Source organism: Sycon ciliatum, chromosome 5 (genome assembly GCF_964019385.1).
Source record: "Sycon ciliatum chromosome 5, ocSycCili1.1, whole genome shotgun sequence".
In the NCBI taxonomy this organism is placed as follows: Eukaryota; Metazoa; Porifera; class Calcarea; order Leucosolenida; family Sycettidae; genus Sycon; species Sycon ciliatum.
In genome coordinates, this window is record NC_088647.1 from 27,807,886 (window position 1) to 27,818,030 (window position 10,145).

Below are 10,145 nucleotides of genomic sequence, written 5' to 3' on the forward strand. Positions count from 1 at the left end.
TATTAAAGGGGAAGTATACCCTAAAATCAAATTTTCACCAGTTGTAGTCTTCGGGGTGCTGAGTCGAATGGTCTTGGTCCGAGGAAGCTGCGACGCTCCCTTCCTACTTGAATTCCAATCGAACTCGCGCACTTCCACCGAAACTGGGTGACTGCGCCCTACTAGATGGGGATTTGTATGCAAAATGTCACTAAAAGCGCCATTTCGTTCTTATAAAAGCACGGATGACCGCGATTGGCCCATATGTTGTAGTCTTTTGGACGCTGAGTCGACTGGTTTTGGTCCGAAAAGGCTGCGATGCAGCGTTCCTCCTTTATTCCCAATCGAACATGGTTGAAGAAGCGGTCACGTGGTCCTTGTTGCCCAAATCACCTGATCACCGCGCCAGCAGGCGACAACTTTCACACCAAGGTTCAACTCGAGTGACAGGACTGCACCCAAAAAAGGTCAAACAGGCTAGTAAGTTGTACCCTGCAGGCACGGTGACCAGGTGACTGGTGTACGCAGGAGCACGTGACCGCTTGTTCAACCATGTTCGATTGGGAATAAAGGAGGAACGCTGCATTGCAGCCTTTTCGGACCAAAACCAGTCGACTCAGCGTCCAAAAGACTACAACATATGGGCCAACCGTGGTCATCCGTGCTTTTATAAGAACGAAATGGCGCTTTTAGTGACATTTTGCATACAAATCCCCATCTAGTAGGGCGCAGTCACCCAGTTTCGGTGGAAGTGCGCGAGTTCGATTGGGATTCAAGTAGGAAGGGAGCGTCTCAGCTTCCTCGGACCAAGACCATTCGACTCAGCACCCCGAAGACTACAACTGGTGAAAATTTGATTTTAGGGTATACTTCCCCTTTAAGCAAGCCTTTTGAACGGTCCCTGTTTTCTAGCTGACAACTACACCATGGCATAGCGGTAGGGCATCACTGGCCTTATGCCATGGTCCCTGGGTGGTGCCCTGGCTCAAGGAAGTCATTTGTTTCTTTTTGGAGCAGAAATTTGTTTCAAACAATGAATTTTTCAGTTTCGAATTATTTCGGCTGACTCCAGAATCCCTTCAAGATGAAAGCTGGAATTTGCTTTTTCCTGAAAAGGTATAGATTTGTGGCGCAGACGGTGAGAAGTTGTAATACCAAAATAAAACCTTGCACACTGGGAGGGGGCACTTTGATGCACCATATTTTACAATCAATACTGCTCAGTATCACTTGTAACATGTACCCACCCATGTTCCCTTGGAAACACCCTCAGAAGAGCCACACCATACATTCTTGTGCATCGACATTGCTCAGGTACTGAAGTATCAATACGTCATATTCTTGGCTGTTTTTCGTAAACATTTCGTGTCCTTTGTCCTTCTTTCTTGGTCCCAATGCCAATTTCAATCCAATGATGTAAGGGGTTACTATTTTTTTATAAGATTCTGTGAACAAGGCTAGGTTATTCTTACGAGCACGTCGCTGCATATGCGTGTGTGTGCGTATGCGTGCGGGAGAATGTGTGTGTCTGTGTGTGTGTGTGCACATTGCGCAAAAAAGGCAAGGAACACCTGCTAACTGTTGATTGCTGACTGAAATGCTGTCTATTTCCTAAATCGTTTGTTTGGCGTGTTGGCCAATGTTGTACAATCTGTGCTCACTGACGAAATAAAGTGCATTGATTGGCAACGTTCCTGTCTTGAACAGAAGCTCACAAATTTATGTATCCAGTGTGTCGATCCCAGATCCACCCCAATCGTACATGACTGCATTGTCCACGTACTGTCCGCTGTACATCGTCTAAATATTTTTAAAGCCTCTTTTTTTAAGCCTCTTATACGGGCAATCACAGAACATGATTTCACTGGCCTGACCGCGGCAACAACTGCACAGCAACAAGTGCAAAAGCAAAACAAAGCAAAAAATTAATTATTTAAATTATTTAAATAAAAAGAAAAAGAAACTTTACAATCTGCACACAATGACAACTCTATTTTTAAGATAGTCTCTGTTGATCAGTCGGTATCCGTTACCCGTCCGCTACATCGTCTAAATAGTTGTTGTAGGGAAGAAGCACACAGCCTCCTTCACGGGAAAATGCGATAGACATATTTTGTTTAGTGGGGAAGGACATGTTTATGAGTGCTGCTCAAGTGAAACAAACCATCAAGGATGTGGAGAAATGGAATTATTTCATGTTGTTGTTGTTGTTTTTTTATATTTTAATTCAAGACTGCCTTCTCACTGGGGCTATTGGATCATGGCTCTCACACTATGATGTACATGTATGTGCCATGCAGGATGTTAAGTCATTGCAATAACTGGGAACAGTGCGGTGCGTGAACTGTGTCGGTATGGAATAAAAGGTGACCTTGAACTGATTGATGTTTTTCGTACTAGGCACAGTTGCCGGTACTAGTACTGTAGTAGTCACCACACAACACGGACGGAGCTCTGCGTAGTTAACTAATCCCAGCCATTCCGGTCCTGCGCAACCTGGTGTACAATATACATAATTATAGTTCCTGTTGCCTAGGCGGTGTCGTTCATCGATCAGAGTAGAAGTGATTAGTTTGCCAAATATTTACAAACACTGTTGTTGTCGTGGTTGTTGTTGTGCCCACCATTTTACTTGTTTCCATTTTAATATTCTCCTTGGCTCACCATCTGAGTACATACAACTCTGTGGTATTTTATTTAGCAGTATCTTTGGTGTTACATCTCTCACCCCCCACCTCCCCACAGCGTAACTCTACAAAACGATACAGTACAGTAGGACCCCCAATAACAACCGTGATTGACGTTTCCTGAGTAGTGTCTCGCTAATTTACCACTGAAAGTTGTCTGACAATCAGCTGTGACTCTTTTTCTCTCTTCTCTCGGCTGCTGCACCTTAACTACTCTCCACCTGTGGCCAGGTTCACCAGGTGCGGTGTGTTCCGCGTCCACGCGCCAGTTGGGAACACAGCTTTAGCCATGAATGCAGCAGCGTCTGCGTCCACAGAGGAAGTAACAGCTCCACCACAATAGTGCAGCCCACCAGGGTTACAGTGCCGAATGTGTACAAATTAATACACAGAACATCGGAACACAGTACAGGACGGGTAGTTTGTCATCGCACCTCGTGAGTGTCACGATTTGAACGTTCATCAGTTCGTTAACCGTTCAAATCGTTAAACGCCGAGATGCGGACAAAACCTGCAGGTTCTTTGATGTGAAGAAGAAATCCCGGTGTAGCCAGTTGGAGTGATGAGTGATGAGTGATGAGTGATGAGTGATGAGTGGACGTCACACTCTAACGTTACGTGACAGTACATTAGGTATTGTACAGACAGTTGTAATTATTATGTTCCGTAAGTGACTAGCGATACGTTCAGGATCTCACACTTGGAGCAACTGCGATTTGTGTGCCTGGCTTGGGCGAAGCAGAAACTGTGAGATCTTTCCAGTCTATTACATCGGGAGATACTTGCCGTCCTCTGATCACTTTGGGTGCAACTATAGAGCAGAGAGGCTGAGGACGTATCCCTCTGCAGTTTCTAAGTATGGAGGCTGCTTTATGTAGGATGCACAAGCTTCTTATCCTCACTGTGTTTCTCTCTCACGGAGCACTGTTCTCGTTTTCCTGTAACTGCACATCGACCAATGACCTAGGTGTGCCTACACCATCTTCAGTTCATGCTTTCCAGAACTGGCCAGTTGAAGATGATCAAGAAGTAACCCGGACGGGCTTGCAGCGATTATTTAGAGATGCAGGCGTTGTGGACCTCCCGTCGTGCGTGAATGTGATGACAGATAAGGCGGAATGTGACGAAATGTCTACAGTAGGCAAAGTCTACACTCAAACAGTCCATGTAATCGACTTGTGTCTGGATGCAGCGTCCAAATTGGAAACATTGCTCCAACAGATGAAGCAAAGGTCGCAGTCACCGGTTAATAGCAACATATCCTTTGGAAGTTCGGGGCAGCTAACAGTAAATATGGCTACGCTGGAAGTGGCTAGAGGAGAATGGCACAGCAGTAGCTGCGGCAAGATCCTTGGTCGATGCTCACATGTGAACGGCTCGGAAGAGCGTTTGCGGCTTTATCACGTGCTCAGTCATTGCTTTCGACAAGCTGTGGATATTATGAACTCTACATTGTGCAGCATTGAACAGGTCTGTCGGATCAACGCTCTCCAAGAGAGCATGCATGGATCAGGTACTAATGGAAGTATATTCCCGCTCGCCGGCCTATGTAATGCGAGAGAATGTCAAACCGAATGTACATGTACAAGGTCATGGAATACGTCGAGTAAACCTCTGGCCATATCCCCGCTATCCTGCTATCTGCACCAGTCAGCTGCGGTATACAGGTTAGTCAAAACACTGATATCCCTGGCAATCGCGGAGAAATTTCTGGATCGCTTTCGACTGGGACTCTCGGCAACGCTTCGTCCAAGCTATTTGTCTAGCTGGAATATTTTCTCAGAAATGTCTCTCGCGGTGTGCTCCTCTATCTTCATTGACACCTTTTCAAACGAACCAGATTTAAAACTATGTTCGCGTCTATGCTACGACACATTTCAACTCCTAACAGCTCTCAAAGCCATTCAACCAGACGTGTTTGAGGCCAGATCACAACAGGGAAGAATACTTCAATTTCTCGAGGAAGTATTCAACACACACTGCTGGAGACCAGAATCCAGACAGTGTGCTGCTGGTAATGGATCATCGACTTCGGAACTTTTCCAACGAAACATGACGTGCATTATGGCTATCCCATCGCCCAACAGTACACACATTGTAGGACACTCCGTATTAGTAGTTGCTGCCCACAAATACCCATATTGTACGTCCACAGTCTACATCAACGTCTCATGTCAATATCCATTCGTACCAGTCTCCAGTGATGCACTACAATCTGAAAAGATGAAATGGCTGGCCGCAGAACTAACTAGGACAGCGTGCGATGCTTTGAACAGATCAGACTGTGCAGTTCCCAGCACGCTACTGCACTGCAATATGATATGCGAGGCGGTGTGGTTCCAGGAAGCACGGGACACCGGACTACTCCAAATATGGTTAAACGTGATCTGGGCGTTTGCTATTGCCGCCTGCATTTCCACTGCCTTCGCACTCGTAACGTTCATCCGAAACTATCACCGCATCAGGTCCCCTGCACGCCGTGCAGTAGTTTGTATGAACCTAGGAATCTTCATGTCACTTCTGGACTACTCTCTTGTGCCCTTCAAGCGTGCGTCAGTCGTTGTCAACGGTGCCTGTACGGCCGAAAATGCCATCACCGTCCTCGAATCCACTGGAGCCAGTGCCTGTGGTTTCAGTTCCTTTCACTTTTACTTTTCAGCGCATTTCGTGATAATATCTGGAGCATGCGCAGGGCATGCATGGCATTCGCTTGTCGTAAAGTTGACATCAGCATCCTCCTCCTTAGGGCAGAAAAAGTGGGAGGAGCGCCTGTCCTATTTATACTTCGGGTGTGCCCTTACGCTCTCGCTAATCGTAACTGGAGTAATCATGGCGGTTCAGAGAGTAAAAGGCACTCCACCGTACTATTGGTGTACGACCGATGTCAAAACGGCTTTCTACACGTTCACTGTTCCTTACCTCATCTTGGCTGGCTATGGGCTAGTATGCCTAATCACCAGCATACCACGCTTGAGAAAACTGATGAGGTCGCGGCGCAGTTTATCCTACCATTCCAGCCGACGATGTCGGGCTGGAGGTACTGCCTCTGAGACCCGAAGAAAAGTCTCCAGCTCTACCCGCGGTCTCGTTCAGCTGCTCAAGCTACTCTCCGTGTACATGTTCATCGTGTCCGTACACATCTTGGCGCTCATTGTCGATCGAACTCCTGCGTTCATCAGCGAGATCAGAGACAGCTCCCTGGAGCTGGACAAGGATGGGACGCGTACGCACAGTGAGTGTCTGATGAGCAGTAGATCACCAACTGAAGACTGCTCCTATATTCAGCAAAGAAGCATCACGATTGAGATGACGTTCCATATCGCCACGATACTGCTCTGCATCGTGTTCAGCACGTGGGCGTATAACTGGGAATACTGGAAAGATGCGTATCTATTCCGTACACTGCGTGGCTCGCATTCCCACGGAAGCGCAGGTGCACAGGGATTGTTTCATGTGGTACGACGTCTCCTGGCTCTGAAGCACCCCATTATCGGAGCAAGGGAGCAACAGGAGCAACACACGCAACCCCATTGTTTAACCCTTTCAACTTGTGACGGTAGCGCGACAGTGCATGGTGTTGATCAGTGCCACCACCCCACCAACACCGATACGATTCGTGAAAGCAGTAGTATTGATGAGTTGACGACAGGGCCTTAAACATTGACTTTCCATATCGAGAGAATTGAACGTTTATACTCAGCTAAAATAGCTTTTTAAAGAATATCTAATATCTCCTCGTCATAATTATTATAATGATTTTGTTGCCATTTTTGTCATGTCGCGTTTGTTGTCATCATTTCCACCACAATTGAACAGGTCAGTATGAGTGACTGAAGTTAATTATTTGTATAGTATACGCTCGGCATTCAATACCTTCCAGGTGCATTGGATGATCTGATTGATCGCAACTTGCTGTCCTGTTGCCAATGATTTAATCCTTGTACTTTCTCAGGGTACAATGGGATATTTGTAGACCAAGACCAGTACTTGCTCTACACGTAAAGTAGCGTGGTGCCTTCGTGGAGGTGGCAGAGTGTTTGTCAGTAGTTGCAGACGTTGCACGGTTGTAAACCTTTAAAGACAGACTGATGATATTCCCACTGGCATTGGGTTCACAGCATGGAGCGCATTCGACCACAACCATTGTGTACTTGGATGGTGGCACCACAAATCCTGGAGCTAGACCAAAGGCATGCCACTTGTTGTGCGTCGACATGGCCTACGACACACAGTCTAGGAATGCACACCAGTGATCTTGTTACGCATTGTTGTTAAATTTAATTTAAATTCGCAGTTACTGAAGGAGCCAATGTGGTTGATAACAAAGAAGCAAATGAATTTGTCATGAGGTATAAAGGGAAATCGACAAGTAGGTATGATGTTCAATGCGAGCTCTAAAGCACAGGGGCGTACGTTTAGGACAGACGTATTTCCTAGATATAGCGGTGGGGAACATTTAGAGTCACGATAGACACTGGATAATATTAATTTTATTTAGAAAACACGTAATATCTGTTTAAATGCTCACATAAGAGAATAACAGGCCGGATTCTAGGCACAAGAGCAGACAGGCAGCTGGACCAACGTACAGGCCGATAGGCACCAGCTAGGTTCACAGACCAGGGAATCCGCAAAGCAGAGAGGCAGATAGACAGACAAAATAGCTGATCAATGTAGTCACAAGAAAACCTTTTTTTTTTAATTTCGGCCAGTCGGCTACTATCATTTTGTCTTGGGTGTAAGACAAGGTGAAGTAGCCATGTAGGGGCGTGAGCCCGCCTGTCGGCACGGGGAGTTGCAGCTCGCTTGACTCTACTGAGTGAAGAGAACCCAGACCTTGATCTGGTGAGCTAGCTGCGTCGTGGAAACTTGACAAACCCACGTACATGTGTATACAACAGACATCTTTGACATCTTAGGAGGGAGGCAGAGGCAGACAGAAGGGGAGACAGCTGTATACTAGTATTCTTCACAGCCATGGCAGCACACTCACACAATCACTCCATGCTGCATCCAAGCTGCACTCATCCGTGGGTAGGATGTCACTGCGTTCAACAGCCCGGCCGGAGCTGGAGAGGTGCTTTGAATCTGTCGTCCACAATCTGCCTAGGGATCTTCAACATAGGGACCTGGCAGTCAGTTGAGCAGCTCCACATCTATGGTGCCGAAGTGGGCGTTTTGAGTGGCATCCGTGTCACCGCCACTCTGTAGTAGATCATGCATAACCAATACCTCACTCATCACAGATCTCAAACGACCATGTTGGGTAAGGAACTCATGGCTAAGCTCGTTGCTGTCACCGCTATCAAACTCCCGCTCCAACTCCGCCGGCGTCGAATTGGTCTTGGAACAGTAGTTGACGAAATGCTCACAGTTCCACTTCCGGAGGTTGTACTTGCCGAAAGCATACTCGTGGTCCTCTCCAACAAACCACTCAGCATTTGCCACTGCCCTGTTCTGGTCCAGCTCAGCGAGATAGGGCGTATCAGAAATTCCGTCAACCTGGATGGCGCTGTTCCCATACGGCATCACGCAGACTTTTCCTGTTCGTCTCTGATCCTGAATGTATTCGAAGTAGGACACCTCATCAGCCACTACTCTCCCTTCGCAGCCGGATAGTGCAGAGATGCCCCAGTTCGCCACGTCCATTGTAAACCTCCGGAATGTTCCTGTGATGCCCTTCATGATTTCTGTGCCCTGCTTCTTTGGCCTGACAGCGTACGACACGACCTTATCCAGACGGGCAGAGTAGAATCCTGGAAAGCAAATGAACACAAACCAGGCAGCAGAAGTTCAGAGTATTTACAAAGTGGAAACCCGGAAAAACAGAGGCAATTAGCTAATACAGGTTGTGCAATAACATCATCAATTGAAAAGATGATTTGGCAGAGTCGCAGCACAGCACGATGCACTAGCGACTCACTAGCGACTCAGTCAGTACACATAGCGCCCAAAAGCGGGTCCTAGGCCTTTGCGAAGAATGCCCGCAGAAAATTGGCAGAATTCGGTACTTTTTCTCGTAAGTTTCATATGCATGTTTGGTATGTGGCTAAAGAAATGGAGCAGAATTCGAGGAATTGCCCACCATAAGGTTTGTATGGTTCTGCCAATTTCACTGCTTTTCGAGCAGAATCTGCCACCTTTTCGAGCATTATCCGCCGGTGCGGCTTTTGTTGAAGCTACACACTCTGGGATGATTGTACTCATTGTACTCATTGTACTCATTGTACTGTGCTGAGCCCTCGTGGTGCACTGTTCCAAAGTGCCTGCAGCTGACTACTACTAGGCGCAATTGCCCAGCAACGGCAGAAAATAATAATTCCATGATTTGTTTTTTCCAGCTAGAAAAAAGGTCTTGATGTCTAGAGAACCACAATGAACAGAAGCAACTGTATCGATATACCACGAAGGCTTACAAGGCTTTTGTGAAAAACTCAATAATTATTACTTGTAAGCCTTTGTGGTATGTCGATCCCGCTGGTTCCGTGCATGCATTGCGATTCTCAAACTATTCTCACCCCGCCGCCTTTTGCCAGAGAATCTGATCAAAAATTATTCGCATGATTCAATCATTGCTTACCGTGATGCCAATAGGGTATAGTGCGTCCGATGACGTATTTTAGAACGACCACATGGTCTCCGTTTCTCAGCTGATTCATATCCCTCTTGATCATGCCTTCAAGCGGTAGACAGTCCATCGTGTCGTGCTTTTCCACATGGACTAGCGCAAGTAACGTTAGGAGCGGATCCACTACAAACACAGCAGTTCAACAGTCGATGAAGCTAGGAGACTGGGGGAGTGCTTCCCGAGTTCCGTAGGACACTGTGTGCTGTTAAGGTGAATAACGGACGTTGGACATAAGGTGCAGTATTGGACCGAAAACTGAGAACTCAATCCCAAGACAAGCGCTGAAAACAAACAAGAGATCTTGTCCTGTACTTGTATTTATAGGAGCTGGCTATCACCTGTGCTTTCAGCAAGCACGCACTATCAGTATGCGCAGGTGCTCTGCTGGCGATTTGCTCGCGCGCTGTTTTGTTTTGTGTTTCGCTTGCGCTATTCACATGCAGGATTCAAGGACGTACGCTCTGGACGTTCATGATAATTCAGGGCAGGCGTTTGTTTGTACTTGTAGTCTATTATAGTACATGACATAACCTATGGTGGCAATGCATTCCATTGCTGGCACTCTGACAGTTAGTCGTTGCCGCCCTTCGGCTTGGTGTTTTCCCTCGGCTTGGTTATTCAGCTCAGATTGTCAGTGTGTGTGCTTACGCGAGTCTGTAGTGTAGGTTGTCAGCAGAATAGCGCTCTCAGTTTGTCAGCTGCTCCCCATGCCATGCCCCACTACAACAACAGTAACTAACCGTTCGAGGCCACCCTCTGCTCATGACAATGCAGCCGTCATGCACGCTCTTCACATCTACGTACAGGCTTCAGTTCTTGAATGAAGCGCGGTGGGCGCACAACAGCCTGAA

General features: G+C 47.0%; 1 protein-coding gene across 1 annotated transcript; it reads right to left on the reverse strand.

Moving 5' to 3' along the window:
- Window positions 1–6,919: 6,919 nt before the first annotated feature.
- Window positions 6,920–9,612, reverse strand: LOC135818230 (uncharacterized). The gene is made up of 2 exons (XM_065331587.1): window positions 9,247–9,612; window positions 6,920–8,422 (listed from the first exon to the last, which is right to left on the reverse strand). The coding sequence occupies exons 1-2, from the start codon at window positions 9,362–9,364 to the stop codon at window positions 7,803–7,805; spliced, it is 738 nt and encodes a 245-aa protein (XP_065187659.1). The 5' UTR covers window positions 9,365–9,612; the 3' UTR covers window positions 6,920–7,802.
- Window positions 9,613–10,145: the final 533 nt, after the last annotated feature.

What these genes read in the sequence shown, in the direction of transcription:
- LOC135818230 (XM_065331587.1), bottom strand. Translation starts at nt 9,364, where the DNA reads ATGGACTGTCTACCGCTTGAAGGCATGATCAAGAGGGATATGAATCAG. An exon ending in TATACCCTATTGGCATCACG is followed by an intron (nt 8,423 to 9,246) that starts GTAAGCAATGAT and finishes TTTGCTTTCCAG; the next exon opens with GATTCTACTCTGCCCGTCTG.